Here is a 22,418-nt window from a genome sequence, read left to right as displayed (position 1 = left end):
CTATTTAAAGTACAAATAAAATCAGTGTGTTTGTAAAATACCTTAATGTCACCATTTTGCGCCATGCATCTAATAGCCTTGTGCAATAATAATGAGAGCAGTCTATATGTTATTACCCATCTCAATGGTACATTTAATGTACATGGTTCAGTGTATAAAATACACAAAGAGAAGGCTGTGATTGTTTATTGCAACAATTTAACCGATGTCTCGCTCACGTGCACTATTTTGTGTAGGAGCAATAATAACTAACTCAAAAAATATACTAAGACACATTGATTCTTTAAACTCTCAAACACGAGCATGTCCTTTTGTCATGTTTCTGAAGTGCTTTAGATTTTTTTTAAAGGATTCACTGATTCATTTTAGTTCAATTTCGCATGTTATGTGTGATTTGTGTTTTTAATACTGCATGCTACTCAGATTTATTGGTTTCTTTCTCTACACTGCCTATCTCTCGCACACCGCTTGCTTTTTCTCAGTTTCAATCTATTTTTGATTATTTTCTTCCTCCAGGTGTGGCTCTCTCTCTCTCTCTCTTCATGAGGGTGAGGGTGAGTAATGACTGAGAGGTTAAGAGGAGTGCTCTGTTTGAGTAATGAAACCACAACTGTGAGAAAGAAGGATCAGCAGCACATCTGGGGCATTCCTGTCACAACTATGCCAAAGACAAACACTGTTTTGTGCAAGAAAAGTTGCAAACCACCTCAAATCATGCTGCTTGATTGGCAAGTTATACTTTTCTTTAGCAATCAGACTTATTTTTTTATCTAATGGATGATGAAAATATTCCATAAACTTACAATGAAGCTATCTTTATCTCATACAGCCACAATATAAACAATATATTGCAGTTAGAAATCACCACCTAACAACCCCATGGCATTGTAGTGGTGCTGGTGATTTTTGCACAGACAAGCACCATTCATATTTTCTTATACTTTTTTAAATTATAGGTTTAATTATAGTAGACTTTTTTTTTCTTTTTTTCCCCTTTTTTTTATGTCTGACAAAAAAAAAACAAATAGGCTACATATTTTTTTGGAATTCAACAAATCAAAATGCCTAGAAGGTGTAAGGGTAATTTGGGGATTCTTAGTCTCCTGTTTCACATACAGGGGAAGTGTGCCTAAGAATCACCATAAATTGTCTCCTGATGCATTTATATGCTTAATGCATTCATATTCTGTTCGGCTGATTTTTTTGTTTTGTTTTTTGGAAACAATGTGGGGGTGGAGGGAGGGGGGGGGGGTGAGATGTACAATTATATCTGGGAGTGTGCATAGTTTGGGGAGTAACACAGGGTTATTATATCTACATCAGCACACATTCTTTCTGACGCATCTGGAGATTCAGGGGAAATCATTTCATGCCTAATCCTGTTATGTGGATATGTATCATCATGATGCATTCCAACCTCCATCATCTTAAGAGATATAAGCTCATTTTAAGGGTTTGTATTGTACAAATCATCAGTCTCCCTACTCCCTTAAAATTACATGCAGCATAAGATAGCTTTTGTTGTCATAGATAGATAAATAGATAGATAGATAGATAGATAGATAGATAGATAGATAGATAGATAGATAGATAGATAGATAGAAATGATTTTTGCTTGTTTCATTTGTATTCCCAGAGGAATGGTATGCTCAGCTTCTCGGTGACTGTTTCCCTCCTCCCTTCTTGCTTACGCAGGAGTGTCTGAACGAGCATCTTCCTTCGTTGATCGCCGTCATAGCGCTCTGACGCGATGTTTAGGTGAGAACGCCGAGTACAGCGTCTGCACATCAGCCTCCGCCCATCGCGTGCTTCCACACAACCGACCGTGCCTCTGATGCGTGACCTGTTGACGCTCGTGCGGTGCGCAGTGCTGCGCTTCTGGAGCTGCCAAAATGGACAATTAAACAATCGACCTCAACATGCCTACCATTTATGGAAGTAAGGGAAAACTTGCAAGTGTTTGTTTCATGCTTCAGCACGCATCCCAGGTTAGTGTCAAATTAAACTGTGCTTTAGTTCTTTTGTTTTTCAGGTAGAAACAAAAACATGACTAGCCAATTTGATGAAGACTTTTTGGTGGTTTTATCTTATAGGCTATATTTAATATAGTTTATTATTGGTATTATTATTATTATTGTTATATTATCTGTAGAAAATAGTATGATGTAGGCTAGGCTAGTCTCGCGCAACCTTTTTTTTTCTTTGCCAAACGTCAACTATCTTTAAACTTTTTTAACAAAACACAGCCCTTGTTGTGTTGTATCTGTGATATGTGAATAATGGCTGTGTTTATGTTTGTCAATGTTTCGCCCGATGCTCCTCGCGAAAACTATGGTAACTATGGTTACCTCCTCAGGTGGACACGATTTATCATCGCGAGCTTCTTTTAAACGTTAGGTAAAAAAAGGCGACCTGACTAACTTTTGTGGTCGTCGAAATGTTTTAATATATGTAAGGTGTAGTGTTCAATAAGGACCAATGCAAACATTTGAAAAATCTGTAACTTCGAAGAATCATGCGCTGTCATGTCTCTGTGTAGTCTAGCTACACTGCAGACATAACTTCTGAGATGTGATGCTCTATGGTTTTGTCAGTTAAACTGTTTTCCGGTGTGAATACCTTTGAGCGCATCTTGGTGTTTTCGGTTTTGCTGTGTGGCGAGCTCAGCGTTGATTAGGTGGTATGAAACATTCAAATTCAAAAATTTAAAAAACTACTTCCTCTTCTGTCACTCTGGAGAGCTTCTTCACTCGACCAAGGCAAACATCACCTGCCTCTCCTGTTGTTACATCATGTTTATCTCTTCGCCTTAGTATCTCAGTTTGGACTTCTCCACAGAGACCCGGTGGCATCAAGGGGATTTTGCCTGCTGTCTGACTAGAACTCGCTTGTACTAATATTTATTGACGCAAATGTGAGAATAATAGTACTTAAAAAACAAACAACCTGAGAGAAGAGAGTCGAAGATCAGTCTGAGCAGCCGAGGGCGCAAAGAAGACCAGTAGCCTAAGTGAGTAGCTTAGGGTTAAATAGGCTACACCCAGTTAAGCTGCTAAACTTTGGGAATTTCTCTCTCACAAACGCACTCATTCACTGCTGCACTCATGCAAACACACAGGCTTCACAGAATCACAGATGACTCATTCTCAGTCATTCTGAGAGTAATGAAACAGGTGCTGTGGAGGAGGCCTATAATAAAGCAAAAAGTAAGGATCATCAAAATATACATAACAATTTCCTACAGCTGTGTGTGAGTGAGTCAGCCCCTACACTGAGAGCTTTTGAGGACACTTCAGTTCAGACAAGTGCATGTGTGCAGGCAACCACAATGGCAATCGCCTGCAGAAGATGCAGATGACAGCTGTGCAGCATTTATTCAGCAGCAATTTTTGAGTAATAATTAATCACAGATATGGAGCATTTCATTTCTTATAGATATCTGGCACATATTTCTAGAAATATACAGTATAAATACTTTTAATTTAATTCTTGCACATATTGGAATGTCATAATGTACACCATTCAAAATAATTCATACGGGGCTGTTGAATGCTTGAATCCGATTGGTTGACCATAGTTCTAAGGTGTGCAATTATTTTCAGGGAAAGGCACGGCTAAAGTAGTTCCAGGCAGGTCTTGACCGCAGTTCCATATCACTTCGCCAAATGATTTCAGTTATTTCAAAGGTCTTTACAGCCTATAACAGCAAAAGAGCCAAAACCCACAATGACACTGACCAAGCAAATAAATATGGTAAACAATAGGATAAAAACGACAAATTATTCTATGTATTTTGCCAGAAAATGTAATTTAATCATCATCACTAAAATATTTTAACAGCTTAAAAGCTACATGACATTTCTCACTAGCGATGTTATAACGGCTCTGTTCTTGGAGCAGATAAACGTACAGTTTCGCTATTAGTAGAGACGCTGCTGCTGAACACTGTTGAGAGACACACAGACTCAGGTAATTCATACACGCTTGATGCTCTCTATTTTTCTCTCTATACCTGCATTAGACTGCTATCAGTGGCTCAAGTCTCTAAAATTACGTTTTGGAATTAGCAATGGAGACATGGGATTAGATGCGTAAATCCTACACCCAAGAGCAGCCATATCAGCAGCCATATCACCCTGCAGCCCAAGACCGGTTGCCCACTGAAGCTAAGCAGGGCTGAGCCTGGTTAGTATGGGAGACTCCTGGGAAATCCAGGTTGCTGCTGGTAGAGGTGTTAGTGAGGCCAGCAGGGGGCGCTCACCCTATGGTCTGTGTGGGTCCTAACACCCCATTGTAGTGACGGGGATACTATACTGCCAAAGAGCGCCGTCCATTGGATGAGACGTTAAACCGAGGTCCTGACTCTCTGTGGTCAATAAAAATCCTAGGATGTCCTTCGAAAAAGAGTAGGGGTGTAACCCCGGCATCCTGGCCAAAATATATCCAGCAGTGGCCTCTGTCCATCATGGCCTCCTAATCATCCCCATTCTGATTGGCTTCGTCACTGTCTCCTCTCCACCAGTAAGCTGGTGTGTGGTGGGCGTTCTGGCGCAATATGGCTGCCGTTGGTGGTGGTTGAAGAGATTCCCCCCCTTCTATGTAAAGCGCTTTGAGGTCTCAGAAAAAGCGCTATATAACGAATTATTATTAGTATTATTATTAAGAGCATTTTAAGGACCAAAAACCTGACAAATGTCTTTAAATACAACATCTGAACAATTTTTTGAGGTGTTGTAACCATATTTTGAAAAATAATGCACACCCGAGGTGTAACGGCATTACCACCCCGGGTGTGCATCATTTCTCTAATATTTATCTTATTATTTTAATTATTAATCTTTCTGGAATGCTTGATTCTGACTGGTCAATCACAAAAATCTTTATTAAAATGTTTTGTATATAGCTGGTAAAATCTGTAACAACATAATACATTATGTCAATATTTCATGTAATAAGTATATTAAACATACGTATTAAAACATAGTCATTTACACAAAATAAACCCCTCCAGGGTAAAACCCTTCAGATACATGCATCAGCTCTTACATTATGCCTCACTTGTTTTTATTTTATTTGAGCTACTGGTTTTTCTTCCAAAACATCGGTTCTACTGCAAATCCCAGTGTGACTTCCATTCAAAATACATCCCCACAAAATGCCAATGAAATAATCCCAGCAGCTCTAATCCAGACTGGGGACAAATTGTCCTTGCAATCAATATGCTTATGCATAACTGCACTTAAGTATTGGTTAAAAGCACCATAGTGTCTCTTCTCTCCAAAAATACACAAGAGACACACTCACCCTGACCCTTAAACTGTACATTAGCATGGGAAGATCATATGGTGATCGCTACAAAAAAAAAGTTGGTGGCATTTAGTATTTCTCTTGGTAAGCATTAAAGTAATTCAAATGAAATGTCTTTCTACAAAAGATTTAGCAGTTTAGCTCTTGGTTGGCATATACTAAATGACACGGCTTGATAATTTACTGAATTGGTAAGAGTATTATTGAATTACTATAGCCTAATATTTCTAGGTACAAGTAATTTAGGTGCTATCCAAATGAACAATAATTCATGCATCTGTTAAGAACGGACGACTTACCCTAAAAGGACAGATATGAAATTCAGCAGTTGTTGTTTGTTTTGTTTTTGGGAGGGAAAATACTTGTGCAGATCGTACAGATTCAAATCTGTGGTTCGAGTCAGTGGTTCTGATTGTGATGAAAAAAATACAGTTTAATCTAATGTTCCTTATATATCATGTATTTGTGTGTTTACCTTACCAGGTTCCATTGAGAGAAAGAGTACACACTTTGAAATCTAGGGGCAGATGTAGGCCTACTACATGCATGTTTTTTTATTGATGTCTCATGAACAATTATTAAGTCTATTGCTGTTTGCTTGTCCACTTCACCCTTTCCCTCAGTTTTGCATAGGTTGAAATTTTAGTAAATGTAAATTAGGGCTTCAGTATCAAAGTTTTGATAAGCAATAGCCTTGTGTATGTGCATTGTGCTGAACTTTATGCTGCATTTGTCATGTCGGTCTGTTACCATTAGTCTTAATTCTGTGTAGGTGAACGAGCACATGTATAGATGTGCAAGTCTTCAGGGCTGGTGTTGTGGTCATAAGTATTTTTAGAAAGAGCACAACAGGTGTCTTTGCAAGCATGAGTGTGTATGCCTGTTGTCAGTTTTGTCTTACTGTTTCAGCTGTAAAAATCACAGTCTGCTGTGATTAAATATTCCACATCAGAAAATAGGCAATAATTATGAGAGTTCCTGAAATAATGTAAATAATATATGGTCTTAATGTGGTTGCACCCATGACGCATCCCAGCTCCATGTAAAAACAGCTTTTTTAAGCTACTGATTTCTAATCAATCTTTAATCCAATTCATCTTATTCTTTTAAAAATCACTAAAAAGGGCTAATCATTTATGCGTAATATTTTTAATGAAGGAAAAAAATCAATGTGAAAAGGGAGTGAGTTGTTTTATTATAATGTGTTGTATGAGAGAGAGAGAGAGAGAGAGAGAGAGAGAGAGAGAGAGAGAGAGAGAGAGAGAGAGAGAGAGAGAGCAGTTTCAGGTTCACCTGGGAAGCCTTGTTGTTGGAGGAGAGAGATGAGTCCTTAGTGACTGATGATGGTGGCGAGAGAGATAATGAAGCAGGTGAAAGAGTGGAAAGGTGGAAGAGTAAATGCTCTGGAGGGAGGACTGTGTTTTTGAAATATTGCTACAGGCTAGGAAGAACTATTGATGTGTATAATGTATGTTTTCTAAAAATATCCTCTTGTTCAGAAGATTTACAATATGATGATATTCTATATACAATTCTACTAAAAGTAGTTTAGCAGTCTGTGTTGGAGACCTGGTGGAGTTTATCCTAATAGTTTGAAAGTGAAAGGTTGTTTGTTGTGACTTGAAATGTGCTGCACTTGACCCGTTTATTAACTCTTAAATGGACAGTTCACCCAAAAATCATTTACTCACCCTTGAGTTGTTCCAAACCTGTATGAGTTTCTATCCTCTGCCGAACACAAAAGAAGATATTTAGAAAAATGTTGTTGACGGACCATACTATGGAAGTCAGTGGGGCCCGTCAGCTGTTCTCCCAGAGCTGGTCACGTCCTCAAACTCTGATTAATGCATTTCTATGGCAACATAATTAATGCCGAAATGAATCTGCTGCAGTAAGATGGTACAAATAGGAGCTTTCAGAAAATTCTGAGTTTACAAATTGTAATTACAAATTCCACATGGACATGAACACTTTTTACAAGTCGGAGTCTCGTAATTATGTTAATTTTGACATGGTGTGAATGCACTTTTACAAAACCGCTTTGAGTTCTAACAGTGACCGAAAACAAGTTGTTTATGTTCATTATTATTGTAATATTCTGTGCTTTGAGACATGAGGCAATATTACGTCGTCTCTCACTTTGCAGACTCTGGCTGTGCGCGTTCGTGTGTTTTGAAGGTGGCTTCGGAGACACTCTGAAGGGAGTGTGGAATCTTATGCCACAAAACTGCACACCATATTAAAGCTTTAAGTATGCCATTATTAGGTTGTTTTCCCCAAAAGGTGTAAACGCTGTCTCTGAGACACTTATCAAAATATTGCTATTTGAGCATCCTCACAATCTTGAAACAGTAACATTGGTTCATCCAATGACCATCTCGGAGTGTGTATACAGTATTTAAATGTTTCATTATTATTTATTCGTGTATTATGTGTGTGTATGTTGCACTGGCCAAAATGGCAGTCATGTTGGATCTATGCAGAACCTTGCAAAAAACAATAATTTATCAATTTTCAATAATGTATCATTTATTCAAAAACAGAAAAAAGAAAAAGATTGTGCAACTTTAATGACACAGTTCCGTATGAATGTTTTACACTCAGATAAATGAACATCAGTCCATGATCATTACATTTGAGCTTGTAACCAATCAGATCCTGTAACTCATGCGCACACACACACACACACTCACACTCACTCTCTCTCTCTCTCTCTCTCTCTCTCTCTCTCTCTCTTAATGAGTGATGTTCGATTAGTTTAACTTTTTTATTCGTTTTTTTAAAGCTGCAGTCCGGCACTTTTTTGGGTTTAAAAATATCAAAAAAGACATTTTTGAAAAAAAACGTAACCAGCCAGTGTTCAAAACGATCTGCTTGCCTTACCTCGATTCAAAACGGTAAGCTTGTAATAATGATTTTAATTCCAGTGGTACTGGTGGATTTCCGCGGGAATTTCGAGCATGTCTTTGCGTCATTACGTCACTTCTGTACACAGAGAGAAGGAGTCCCCGGCTAGCGTGTGTGGATGATGGTGGAGGTTTAGCTTAGCACTTGGTATGACGGATCCCGAAAGTTTAAAGCGACAATCACCAGGGACAACTGGAGATTCACCAGTTGTAAAACCCAAAGACTTCGGACTTCAGATTGGCTACAGAAAAAATATATTTTTCACGTTTTGACGTGATATAAGCAATCGTTAGATTTAATCAGCATGATATAGCCCACTGCAATGCTTCCCCCCACCCCCCGAATTTGGTCAGAACAAAAGTGAATGTTACTTACTTGTTCAGATGACATTTTCCGATGAAAATTCTAATGTTGACACTTTCAAAAAGTATACTCTGAGATTGCTGATGACAATAACGTTACAGTATCCACAGCGACGCGGCAGCCATACATTGTGTTCATCCGCGCTGTTTCATGCCGATTTACTACCCACGCACAGTTAATAATTCCGCGAATAACTGCAATTACAGATTTCTAACAGAGATGGCGACAAAGAGGAAAAACGACGGACTGCAGCTTTAATTTAGTTTTTTAATATATTAGTTTTTTTTATGCATATATTTTTAATTTGTATTATTTAATGCATTCTAGGGGAAAAGTAGAAGGTATTTTATGATAACATTATACCTATGGAAATTCTGTCATCATTTACTCTCCCTATTGTTCCAACCCTGTATGACATTCTTTCTTCTGTGGAACAGAAAAGAAGATATTTTGAAGAATGTTGGTAGCCAATCAGTTTTGGTGACCATTGACTTTCATTGTATGGACAAAAACTCTGAGGTATATCTCACAATATCTTATTTTGTGTTCCACAGAAGAAAGAAAGTCATAGCAATTTGGAAGTAACCGGAGAACGTGGCTGAATTTTTAAGAGTTCCTAAAGATGCAAAATGCATCAACACCACCACAGCCACGGGAAATCCCCTTATCCCCATATATCACAGCCACTGGAAATCCCCATATAATGGACATTATTGGCCAAAAACTTCTTAGTCAGTGGATAAATACACATTTCTGGAGGCCATAAAAGATGCACCTTATATCTAAGGGACATTTCAGGCAGTTAAATATAATAATCCCGAACCTCACTCTAAATGCTAATTTTCGAAACTTGTAAGTCATTTTGACTTTTAGCCTCTGTCCTCTCATCTCTCCGTAGGACATGACCCAGTCCTGGCCTTACCAGCAGCCCGCAGGGGAAGGGAGCAACCAGCATTTGCTGTACTCGCACTCAAAGGTACGCACAGGGTTTATTACAGACTGCAGGCAAGTGTGATCAATTCACCAAAGGCACAACCTCTGCTCTGTCTCTGTAGGTTCATCTCTTTTTCTCTCCTCCTTTCTCTCCCTGCAGGGTATTACACTTCCATTGTTTATTTGCACACACTCATAAACTCATAAATCCGTGTTGTTTTAGCACCAGAGTCACTAAAGAAATTATGCAAATCAGCTAGCAATGCTCCAAGCACAATGCAGGCCAGTTCTAGGGACTGTACTGCTTCTCTTCACCACTACAACCCAGAGTCGACTTGTTTAAAATGCCAAAAGTGCACCTGAACATAACAACACCTGCATGTTAAACTGGAATTCGAATATTGAATAAGGTACAGGGTTTGGCGAATGTTTGTTTGAGTTTAGTAACTGTTTAGAGAATTCACACCTCTGTTTTTTTGACAAGATGCTGTTTGTATGTGTTGATTTGATTGATTAATTTTTTCTGTTTATCTGTCTCAGGAGGGAAAACTGCCCAATTCACGACACAGACATGGTAAACATGCAACACTGATCTCTTAGATATGTGTCTTTTTTATTGGTATTAGGGATGCACCTATTAAAATTAGGATTTATACCGATAAGCTGTTTTCATGTTAACAGCTAACCAATAACTGTTAACAGACTGATAATAAAATTACTATTTTGTGTAAAACAAAACAAAAATCCTAAAAACTAAAGTCAATCAATGTGAATTTAGGCATTACGACACTGTAAAGTACAATATGAAAAATGTATGTTTATTTTGAGATTTACTAAAGATTACATTTAACAATGGTAAATTATTAGTGTTTTGAAGATTAACTTTTTATGAGCATTAGACGATATAAAAATAGGGGAAATGTACACTACCATTTCTATGTTTGGGATCGATTTTTTTTTAAATAATTTTGAAAGAAGTTTCTTATGCTCACCAAACTACATTTGTTTGATGAAGAAAAAACAATAATATTGGGAAATATTATTACAATTTAAAATAACACTTTTCTATTTTAATACATTTTAAAATGTAATTTATTCATGTGTCACATGATCCTTCTGAAATCATTCTAATATGCTGCTGTGCTCAAGAAACATTTCTTATTATTATCAATGTTGAAAACAGTTGTGCACTGCAGCTTAATGTTTTTGTGCAAACCATGATAAAAAAAATGTCAGGATTGTTTGATGAGTATAAACTTTGAAAGAACAGCATTTATTTGAAATACAATTTTTTGGTAACTTTAAAAATGTCACTTTTGTTCAATTGAATGTGTCCTTGCTGAATAAAAGTATTAACTTCATATTTTTTTTAAATCTTACTTACCCCAAATTTTAAATAACCATGTACAATACCAAACCGATATGGTACCAATATATTGTGCATTCCTAATGTGTATGTGTAATAAGACGTTTGCTCATCATTAACTGCTTCATGTTCATACATGGTTCATATATGCATGGTTCACAGCTGTACATGTACTAATATAGTAGTGTTTTTACATTCTGCTCCATAACGCTGATGTATTTCTCTCCCTGTGGCTCTCTCAGTGAGGGATGGTGTCTCTATGAGGATGCCCTCACGTCCACTCGTGGCCCCCCATAAATCGTAAGTGCAGCGCACAGCACCCGATTTGTCCTAGGTAACCAAGCACCAGGTTGTGCCTGAACTGCTTCTGCCTTTGAACTTTATTACATAATAAACCATTGACTTTACCAAATTCAGTGTTGAATGTCTGTACATATTAGCGTGTAAAAAATGTTTTGGGCTTCCTGGAATTTAACTTCTTTGGACCAACTGCTGTTTAAAACCAGCCTCATGTGGAGTGTTAGGCCAGTGTTATATCTCTGCTGTCTCTAACCACCATACCAACTTCACTGACCTCATAAACTTTACTGAGTTAGTATCTAATTACAGAGCAGGTTAACACAGTCGGGGAGAGCCCTGAAGCAAACTACCTTCAAATAATATCACTGTTCAACATTAGAGTGCAGTGTTTATGACTACTTTCTTTAAAACTTGTAATGTGATACAATCTCATATGGTTAAACTGTTCAAGGCAAACTCACACATTTAGTACACACACAGATGTTCTACAGATTGGCAGAACGAATAAGTCTCTCTGTCAAGTGAGTGTGACATTCTCTCATGTTCGACTCTCCCTTTGCCGTCCCAGCATGCTCGCTGATGACCTGAAGCTCAGCAGTGACGAAGATGACAAGGACGAGGTAGGGCGCCTATTAAGATTGTTCAAGGAATCGGCTTAAAAAGCAGATACCATCTATTATAAGCAATAATTCTTGCACTGCTTGTGTTAGCTTTGAACAGTCTAGCTCATTTGTTCATTCATTATGAAATGCATTCACACACAGTCACCTGGCTGCTGTGGCACTTGTGTTTGCATTGCTCTCTCAGTTCAGGCGCTGTATTAATACTAACATTGCCATTCACTCCATCTGTAGATTGCTCAATGAGGCAAAGTCCTCTTTTATGTCTCCAAGTTAAAAGTATAACTAATTCTATTATGTGTTTTATGTTTATATTAACATACTATTTATTATAAAAGATTTCTTATTGATTTTCTTAATGATTTTGAAAGAAGTCTCATACTTGCTCACCAAGGCTGCATTATATTGCAAATAGAAAACAGTAATATTGTGAAATATTATTACAATTTAAAATAACTCTTTTCTATTTTAATACATTTTGAAAATGTAAAATATTCCTGTGATGGCAACGCTGAATTTTCCGCATCATTACTCCAGTCTTCGGTGTCACATGATCCTTCAGAAATCATTCTAATATGCTGATTTGCTGCTCAAGAAACATTTCTTATTATCAATGTTGAATGCAGTGCTACACTATATAGCTGCTCCTCCCTATAGCATTCACTCCAATAGGTTTTATGTTGAATGTCACATGAACGACAGGACTGTTTTCACATCCGCTTGTTGGAGAAAGTGTCAACAGCAGTTTGAACAAATAGCTATATATGGACTTTTAAGGAGCTAATCAGCTAACCTCGCTAGTTATTTTAATTTTACATTTATGCGTTTGGCAGACGCTTTTATCCAAAGCGACTTACATTGCATTTCAAGGTGCACATTTACATTCTTTTCAGTTCTTGCTTTTCCTGGGAAACAAACCCATGACCTTGGCGTTGCAAGCGCCAATGCTACTGTTTGAGCTACAGGAAAGCTAATTGTTGTCACTTTATTCAATTTTAATATCCGAATGCTAGTGAGAAGAATACAAATAAAAAGCTTTTAGATGTCTATCTGCATATGCGATTGACATTGGTTATGCTCATCTTTGGTAGCTGCTTTAAAGGCATCTTCAGTAAAACAGCTTTATATTTAACTGAGCACAAAGGACCTGAACCGGAAGCGATGCTTACAGAATATGGAAGTTTGTTGCGCATAACACCCATAGGAGTTCTTTTAAACAAATTATGACCTCATGTTACACAAATGGTTAGGAAGCAATGCCTTCTTGCCTCCTTGAGAAAAATGCCACTGCTCCATAGCTGTGCTACTAAACTTGACATGGTTCGCTGGAACTGAACATGTAGCGAGTTCGATAGTTGACTCAGTCATTTACCCTACAACACCAGCTCCTTGTGTGTGAGTGTATCTCATGCTCGATCTCTACCCAGGACTACAGGTTTATGAGTCATAACAGTCTGAGTCATAAAATACACCAGACTCTTGACCTTTCTGGCTTTACTGCAGGACTGTGGCTTTTGCTTTGGTCAAGATGCTAGTAGTGACCATGAATTTGAAGATTCCAAGCTAAAAAGCTCTCTCATTTATTCTTAACTGTTAAACAGGGAAGTGAGCAAACAAGTTCCTGGGCCGATAATGACCGGTAAGTGTGTGCTTGTGATGTTTTGTCTGCTTTATATGTTTGTAGCTGTACCAAGTCTCATTATGTGCCAGTGTTTGTCTCTGTATGTGTCAGTATGTGTGTATTACATATTGAAGAGGTCAGAATATGTGGAATGTGACAGCTGGATGATAGACCAGCCTGTTTCTTTTGGCCTTTCAATATGTTCAACCCCCAAATACACACACCACTTGTAGGCCAAGCATTTTGTCAGGGTTTAGTCTGCATACTTGTTGGGATTTTGGAATTTTGCTGAACTTGATTTTCAAGCTTGTTGTACATGTAAATGCATCTGAGTGTGTGGCCTAATAAATGTGTGTGCACTTCTCAATCCCCATCCATTGTGTGCATGTATTGACTGACAGCTTGTCAGGCCAGCAGCAGCACCACACACAGACACATGTTGGAAGGGTGAGACATTCTAGCTCAGGGTCTTCAGGATCAAACCACTCCAGCGAGTGGGAAAGCAGCAGCCAGCGATCACGTAGCCCGAGCCCAGGAACGCCTGCCCGGTGCGGGACACCGACCCAACAGCGGACCCTAAACTGCAGCACAGAGGTACACTAACACATTTTTTTGCCATGCAATCTACTATTTTTCATTGCCTCACTCTCTCAGTTTTCCAGTAGTTGTTTTTAGCAGATGAGGTAGAAAGGGATGGTGGGGGTTGGAGAGAGGAATGTGGAGGGGTGGCCACTGAGACTTTAGAATCTGGGTGTCATGTCAACATGTGGCGCCCCAGATGACTAACTAGATATGAAGTTTTACATGTCACCCTTCATTTCATCACATAAAGCAGAACTTAAAGGGATAGTCCCCCCCCCCCCCAAAAAAAAAAATCATTCTGTCATGATTTACTCACCCTCATGGCGTTCCAAACCTGTATGACTGTACAAAACAACAATGGACCCCACTGACGTTCATTGTGTGGGACAACAAAAAAAACGAAACTTTTTTTTTTTTAATATCTTCTTTTCTGTTCCACAGAAGAAATAAAGTTTGCAACAACATGAGGGTGAGTAATTAATGTTAGAGTATTTATTTTTGGGTGAACTTTCCCTTTAAAACAGCACAGGGGGGAAAATCCTAAGCTTATAACAGCTACATTTGAAAGCTGAAATTTAAATTATTCTGTGGTCTTAATTTTGTTCGTCAGAAAGAGGGATTAAAAACTCCAGTAGCATAGGGCTACACCACCATATGAATGAAGGTGTCTGTGTGACACAGCTGGCTCTATTACTGAACATGCCATCTATTTGGAACCTGTGGAGAAGGGAGGAGGGAACACCATGTGTTTTTCATCTACGTGTAGTCATGTAGTGTCTCTGAGGAGGACGGCTTGGAAACGCCACACGGTTCCAGGTAGAGGGGGGTTGAGGGGAGGGGCAGTGGGAAAAGGGCACAAGAGATGCAGTGTCTTTGCTGGAAAGAGAGAGAGAGGGGAAGGGGGAATGTTTGAGTGGAGGAGTAAAAGTTTAAATTAACTCTGGTCAGCTACTGGAGGCAAGCAGGGAAAGCACTGTCTGCACTGGAGCTTAAGTGTGCTATCAAGTGAGTATTTGCTTAGTTTTGTGGCATTAGTTCAAATGTTTTGTAAAGTCAATAGTTAACTCACTTTATTACTCTATAGTGTGATTCTGTTGTCATACAGTATTTATATTTTAAAGCAGCTTTTTTCTTCAGCCTTCTGGATTGTAATAATTTAAAGCAGTGAACTGAACAGGCATTGTTATGGTGTGAATATGGTGTGAAATTGAAAGAAAGGGTTTGTTAGTGTTTAAGGAATCTCCACAGTGTTTCTGATCTCTCTCTCTCTCTCTCTCTCTCTCTCTCTCTCTCTCTCTCTCTCTCTCTCGCTCGCTCGCTCACCCTCTCACCCCTTGTTTTTCTTTTTCTCTCTCTCCCACTGACACACCGGCTTGTTTACATAAATACTTGTGTTTCTTATTCATTTAATCTAATCATTTCCGACTGCCATTTTTTATTTTCTCTCCAACATGCTCTCCCAATCACATTGTTGATAAAATAGGAATGGGTTTCAGATATGGGTTCATGTTATCTTATGCACACATATCGTGTTTACTTTACACCAGTATAGTCAACAGTGGAGATGTTCCATTAGCTAGAAGTTTTAATAGTAATAAGTAATATCCCTTACAATTATTAATCTATAATTGCCAATGTTGACTATGCATCACCACTATTAATATGAATGTGGTGGAATAACATGTTCACTGTTATAATTCTCAGCCACATACATAAATTTCTCATTGTTAAAGAGGTTCTGGAATATATTTACGTTTATACTGTTGTCAACCTCAGTGGTCAAGAGTTTATGGTAAAGAGTGGATTCACTAACAATCATAATCTTGTCAAGTATATTTTGTAATCTAGGTCACTCTACTTATATTGTCACATTATTAGATCAAATTCATATTTAGAGTAATATTTACAATACAAAATATTTTTTATCATGTCTTTATATTTATTTCTTGAACTCATGTCCTTTCTCTGTCTAGACGGAGAGTCCACCATCCACACAGTGGCAACTGGACAGGTGGCTTGAGAAAGTTCCTAAAAAGCATCAGTCAACTGACCACGACCCAGGAGGAGGACAGCGACGGAGTGCAAAATCTGACAGTGGCCGAGGACCATCACCTGGAAGATACTGGGGTAGAGACTCTGAGTCAAGACGGGATTATAGTCCTTGTGAAAGTCCGGTCCCAAGTCCAAAATTTGACTACAGCCCCAGAAACAGTCCTCGTCCCAGCCCAGAATACAGTCCATGCCCCAGTCCAGGAATTAGCCTTGTGCCAAGCCCAGTGCCAAGTGTGTGCCCAAGTCCAGGAGATAGCCTCCGAGGGAGTCGAAGTCCAAGCCCTTTATTTCCGCACCCTCCCAGAAGCCCCAGTCCAAATTTCTCATCCACCGTAGTACCTATCCAAGGTACATACACTCAGGTACAGTCACCTCAACAGGAAAGTCCCAGGCATATTGCGCATCCAACAGTTGCCTCCAATCCAGCACATCGTCCCAAAGTCAGGCCATGGGTGCCTCCGGACCATAGCTCCAACCAGAGAAAAGAATTTAGACCCAAAGACTCTCAATCCAGAGAATCTCGATCCAAAGAATCTGGATCCAGAGAATCTCGATCCAGAGAATCTCGATCCAGAGACTCTCGATCCAAAGACTCTCGATCCAAAGACTCTCGATGCAAAGACTCTCGATCCAAAGACTCTCAATCCAAAGACTCTCGATCCAAAGACTCTAGACCTGGTCCTCCCCAACAACCCCATCATTCCAAACACAGCATAACAGAAAAGTCACACAAAGATCTCACACACAAGCCTGAATCCAAAAACTCTGAATCCACAAGCAAGCAAAGGTTTAACTCACCTTCAAACCCAATTACAAAGCATTCATTGAAGCAAAGACCACGCGTTAGCCCAAAGCCACAAGCCAGGCACTCATCTACAACTGACCATAGTATTGAACACAATCACAGAAACAATGAACCTACAGGAGCGTCAAACCACAGTTCAACCTCCAAATCAGGCCATTCATCTTATTTCAATACTTTAAAGAGCTCAGACTGTGGTCCTTCATCAAAATCCAGGGACTCGGCCCAAATCGAAGTCAACAATCAATCTAGTCACAGCTCTAAGACTAAATCTTTCCCAGATACCAAGCAATCCAGATCTAAACAGACTACCCAACCGCATTCCAGCCCAAAGCCCAGGGTCAAACTAGGAAACACCCCGGTGCCCAGAACCGGGCACTCCCAAAAAGAGCCAAAGCTTAGAGAGAGAGAGAGGGAAGTGGACAGCCGAAGTAAGGCCCAGGGAGTGAACCTGGTGCTGACTGGCAAGGAGCAGAGACAAAGAATACTGGCGGAAGAGCAGGTAATAAGGCGCCGCTGGGTTCGGAGTTCTGAGGAAGACGAAGACGAAGAAGATAGGAGAACTGAGGAAGGGGAAAGAGAAAGGAAACGGAGAAAGAGGAGGGAGCAGGAAGCTGAATGGAAGGCAGTGCAGCCCAAACAAAGACCTCACACCAACAGCCAGCATCACGCTCAACAGGGATGCAACGGACTCAACCTTGAGGAGCAGAGGAGGAAGAAGAGAAGGTGGAGCAACGAGGACAATTCCTCACATCCTCATGTGATAGACTCTAGCCCTTCTCCTCCACTCTCTCCACCTTCGCCTACTCCTGTCGTCAAGCCCACTCGTCCATCATCTTCCTCGTCCTCATCCTCCTCATCGTCCTCATCATCTTCCTCTGAATCAGACTCTGAGTCCAGTCCACCCCGGAACGTTACCAAAGTCCCTGCAGATTCAACATCAAACCAAAAAACTGTTTCAAAGAAGAGGCATGAGAAACAGAGTTCAGACACTGGTGCTCACACCCACGGCTCGAGCTTAAGCACCCCTGAGACAGATACACAAGTCCGGGGCAGGCACAAACTCTACACACTGGTTCCTTTCGGGCGATCTGAGAAGTCCCCCACCGTTCCACATCGAGGCCTGAAAAAACTTGTTGTGAGGATAGACCTCTCGCTTCTGGGTAGAGTCCCTAGTGCAGATGAGATTACTGAGAGACAGTCCTCATCTTTATCTTTGTCATCGGGAAAGGCAAAAGAAAAGACATCGATGAAGCAATTGCACCACTCTGACCAACTGCCTGGAGATGGCAGAAGCAAAAGAAAAGTGAGGAAGAAAAAACATATTCACATTTAATTAATTCAAACAATTCAGCAATTTTTAAATTCATGTTCTGTTGAATATGAGAGGTGTCTTCTCGCATACATGTAAGATTTTGCGTGTTTTGCCGTATGCCTTAGGCTGAGAATGGAGATGCTCAAAGAGAAAATAAGAGAAATCACTCTCGTGCAGATAGACTTCCAACGTCAGTCCATAATGAGACTGAGGAAACCTGCGCTGACAACAAACAAAATGGGTATATTTAGACCTACTAACTTTATTTGAACTTTTTTCCTTTTATACATCAGTGCTTTGTCTTTGCAGATACAGTTTAGGTAAATTTAATGAGCTGAACATTTTATTTTTAAGTGTTAAGTTTTGTTTTGTTGATTCAGAAATGTAGAACATACCTGTAAATCCTATTGAATATTATTAGTATACTGGGATATCAACAAACGATTACACATTGAAGAATATCATGGAAAGCCCCTGTAACAAAATACAAACATATGGAAAAGTTCAATTCATTGCTGTTATTCTTGCCAACTGGGACATATTTGCGTTATCTGATCTTTACTGTACGGCTCATGCTTTTTTGATGACGTCCTTTTTATTGCTGTGTATGCAGATGTCAGGACGATTACTTTTACTCCAGGAGGCCAGTTTCCCCATTGTCTCCTCCATCTGACATACTAGAGCTCTCAAAGCCCTCTGTGAAAGCTCAGCATGCAGAGAAGTACCACACACCTCCAGAAAAAAATGATTCAACAGCACAGAAAACACAGGTTCTTAAAATAACACTCACAAAACACACTAAAGCTTTCTTTCTTTCTTTCTTTCTTTCTTTCTTTCTTTCTTTCTTTCTTTCTTTCTTTCTTTCTTTCTTTCTTTCTTTATGTTCCACAAAAAAACTCACAGCTTAATTTCAAAGTAGAACATTTTAAAGTTCCACAAATAACTTTTCATTATTTAGTTCTTTAGAAGAACAAATGTTTTAAAGAACCCAGAATCAAGGACTCTAATCTGAAAATGTATTATACACTAATGAAACAGGACCTTTACAGGTCCAGAAGACGCAGCCTAAGGTAGAGGTGGAGTGCGTAGGGGTGTCAGGACACCTACAGCCTCTCTCTGGATCTCGGGTTCCTCCCTCAAACCTTCCTCTTCACTACAGAGGAACCGTACCTATCAGTGATGTGTAAGTTCATGTCTGTTAATACTTCTGTTTCATTTAACAATTCCCATAGTTCTCATCTAATCTTTCTTTTCTTCCCCTCATGTTAGCTCTCATCATGCTGAGTACTACATGCATGAGGCCAAGAGGTTGAAACATCGAGCAGACGCAATGGTATGACAGCATTGTGAACATGCATATTACCACTAAACAAGACTCTTATGGGCTTTTCACACTGCACATAACCCCCGGTTATCGATGTTTTAAACCCCTCTTTTCACCCTCAGTAAAGGAACATTTCACACATTTCTAATTTAGAAATGGGGTTAGCACCTTTTTTTACCTGGGGTTATGAAACCCTGCTCCATAGCAGGGTTTGCACTTTTGCACTTTTTGGTGCCAAACGTGTGAAATAACGCAGTTTCAGAATGTTATCAATGACACCGATATCGCAAATATGCAAAGAAGGATGTCAACCCAGGGTCTAGGAATTGTTTTTCTAAATAGCAGTGGTCTCAAGGATTATATTACATAAATCAGTCACAGACCAAAACAAGGTTGAGAATCCCTGGCTTATGTGTGTACCCTCTGTATCTGATTCATCCACTCCTTTGATTTACCCTTTTGCCTCTCTATCCTTGTTTGCAGGTGGATAAGTTAGGAAAAGCTGTGAATTATGTGGATGCTGCTTTGTCCTTCATGGAGTGTGGTAAAGCCATGGAAGAGGGACCACTGGAGTCCAAGTCCCCCTACACCATGTATGCTGAAACTGTGGAGCTCATAAGGTGTTTACGTGTTTCTCTTTCACGCTCTCTTGTTATTTTTTTCTGCTTTATTATTTCAGTATTGAAAGCATTTTAACTAGGCCAAATATCACATGACTTCATCTATAAATGGAAAACGGGTAGCTCCTTGTGACTGGACTGTAGTTTACCTACATCAAAGGGTGAGATTTAGTGCTGTGACAGATCAACAAGCCACAAAAAATACAAACATATTTGTTAATGTCAATGGACATTAATAAGATTGATGCCAAAATAGAAAGGGCAAGAAAAGGCCCTATGTATGTCAGAAGCTCTGTATTGATTTGGCGTGTTCTCTGTGTTGATTAGATACGCTATGAGACTTAAGAGTCATGCAGGCCCTGGAGCCAGCCAAGAAGACAAACAGCTGGCTGTACTGTGGTAAATACAACACTACAAAGATCTGCAACTATCTGCATTGACTGAATCTTGATCACGCTTAAGTCTGTTGACAAAACACACATTTTGTGTCTGGGTTGTAGTTTCCGCTGCCTTGCTCTTCTTTATTGGCAAATGTTCAGACTTAAAAAGGACCACGCTCTGAAATACTCTAAAGTCCTGCTGGACTACTTCAAGGTAAGCCGTTATCAATTATCAATCAAGCATCAAGTTGTCCTGTTAAAAGTTTTAACAATACTTGTAACTGTTTATGCTTTTATTAGAGTTCTCCAAAAGGACCTCACAAACCGCCTTGGAACGATGCTGGAAAGTAAGGGTTAATCATAGCTGGGCCTGTAATTCATATACTCAGCCACTGTGAGAAACCTTTATGTTGTGTTTGAGTGTCAGTACATCTGTATTTGTGCTTCTACAGGGGAACTGTACCTCCTGCCTCTATTTGTTCTGTCAATATAATGGGATCTCACACAGGCAGCTCACCCAGCAGTGTCATCAGCATTCCCCATCGAATCCACCAGATGGCAGCAAATCACCTCAACATCACCAACAGTGTCCTGTACAGTTATGAGTACTGGGAGGTGGCTGACACCCTGGCCAAGGAAAATAAGGGTGAGTTTTGGTCCATTTTAATAGCTTAGAACGAAACATTAATTTGATATTATTATGTTTTCCTCCCAGTGTGTTTATGTATTTATTTATTGTTGATAAATGAGAATTTCAGTAATAATTTAACTAATGGCTATTAAATTATTCTTTCTAATGCACACACCAGAATTTTTCAACTATCTGAACACACTGACTGGACCCTTGACTCTGCATAGCAGTATGGCTCATATCGTCCAGTACACCAGGCAAGGGCTGCAGTGGATCCGGATCAGTGCTAATCTATCATAATATCATGTACAGACATTCTCAAACTCCACAAATCACATGTGGAAACAATGTTATGAAGCCAAATTAGCGAACGATTTTACAGTTCCTGCACTCTGTGACCGAGGTTTTTTTTATTTTGGGCCAGGACTATTGTTAGGCCCAGACCAAAAATAGTCTGCCATAGGTTAATGATAAGTCATGTGGCATCATGTGATATGGTATTTAGAAGCAAACATGCCTATGTTACTTCATTCTACTGAGCATTAAATGTCATAATATCCAAGGATACAGTGTCATGTCATGTCATGTAATCATGTTTTCTTTTATGCAATCAAGACTTGCCGGTCCAATTGAAATAACCTTGGTCATTCAATTCTTAGCACTTCTTTAAAAAGGCTAATCTTGCTGAAAGTTTTGAGAAGGAACCATTGTCGGCTAATTCATCAAATGCTGCTTTTTCAAAATGTGCCACATTTTTATATCAGAAATAATTAAAAATCTTTTTTAATTTTCTGTATGTAATTATGACGAAAATTCTTTACTTGATTAAAATTATTTTTTATGACAGGATGTTGCATCCATCCAATGTTCATTAAAACCTGTTTGTTTGTTTGTTTTTACATGAGCCTTCCATAACTTCTTATGTCAAAATCAGTGCATGCACAAAGTCTTTAAGATCTGTGGATGTGATTCTTGTTTTGTTTTTTATGAAGTTCTTTGTGCAATAAGTCAGAATTTTTTACATGTGTCATGTAAACTTTTGGTGCTGTTTTTCAATAGCCAGCATAAAGTCATGTCGGTCTATGCAAGACTATTTATGGCAATGTGAAAATCTTGTAAAGTTTAAACTGTAAGAATGAAATACATAATCAGGACTTTTGTAATTAAAGTGTTTTTACTGTAGATTTTATAGTGTTGGTCATGTTACTGATGATGATGATGATGAATTGCACACCACACAATCCATTAGTGATGTTGTGTCATTTAGCGGACCTTAGCATAAAATTTCTAATGAA

The 22,418-nt window shown here is 39.1% G+C and overlaps 1 protein-coding gene across 3 annotated transcripts; it reads left to right on the top strand.

Annotated features, from left to right (window-relative positions):
- The first annotated feature begins 1,762 nt into the window (after positions 1 to 1,762).
- aff3 (AF4/FMR2 family, member 3) lies at positions 1,763 to 22,304 on the top strand. Of its 3 annotated transcripts, none has more exons than XM_079617696.1 (18): positions 1,763 to 1,988; positions 9,476 to 9,553; positions 10,051 to 10,084; positions 11,119 to 11,176; positions 11,745 to 11,796; positions 13,398 to 13,435; positions 13,819 to 14,011; positions 15,973 to 18,159; positions 18,294 to 18,409; positions 18,782 to 18,938; positions 19,218 to 19,351; positions 19,438 to 19,501; positions 19,976 to 20,112; positions 20,440 to 20,511; positions 20,613 to 20,706; positions 20,793 to 20,839; positions 20,945 to 21,138; positions 21,302 to 22,304. In XM_079617696.1, exons 1-18 carry the CDS (start codon positions 1,920 to 1,922, stop codon positions 21,421 to 21,423), a joined length of 3,846 nt encoding a protein of 1,281 aa, XP_079473822.1. In that variant the 5' UTR covers positions 1,763 to 1,919; the 3' UTR covers positions 21,424 to 22,304. The 3 variants fall into 3 exon arrangements, with proteins under 3 accessions (XP_079473822.1, XP_079473823.1, XP_079473824.1); XM_079617697.1 differs by having other exon boundaries at positions 1,764 to 1,938; XM_079617698.1 differs by lacking the exons at positions 1,763 to 1,988; positions 9,476 to 9,553; positions 10,051 to 10,084; ... (1 more) ...; positions 11,745 to 11,796; positions 13,398 to 13,435 and adding an exon at positions 14,441 to 14,468 and having other exon boundaries at positions 13,912 to 14,011.
- Positions 22,305 to 22,418: the final 114 nt, after the last annotated feature.

This window comes from Phoxinus phoxinus (genome assembly GCF_949152265.1).
Source record: "Phoxinus phoxinus genome assembly, chromosome: 7".
In the NCBI taxonomy this organism is placed as follows: domain Eukaryota; kingdom Metazoa; phylum Chordata; class Actinopteri; order Cypriniformes; family Leuciscidae; genus Phoxinus; species Phoxinus phoxinus.
This window is presented reverse-complemented; position numbering and strand designations above follow the sequence as displayed.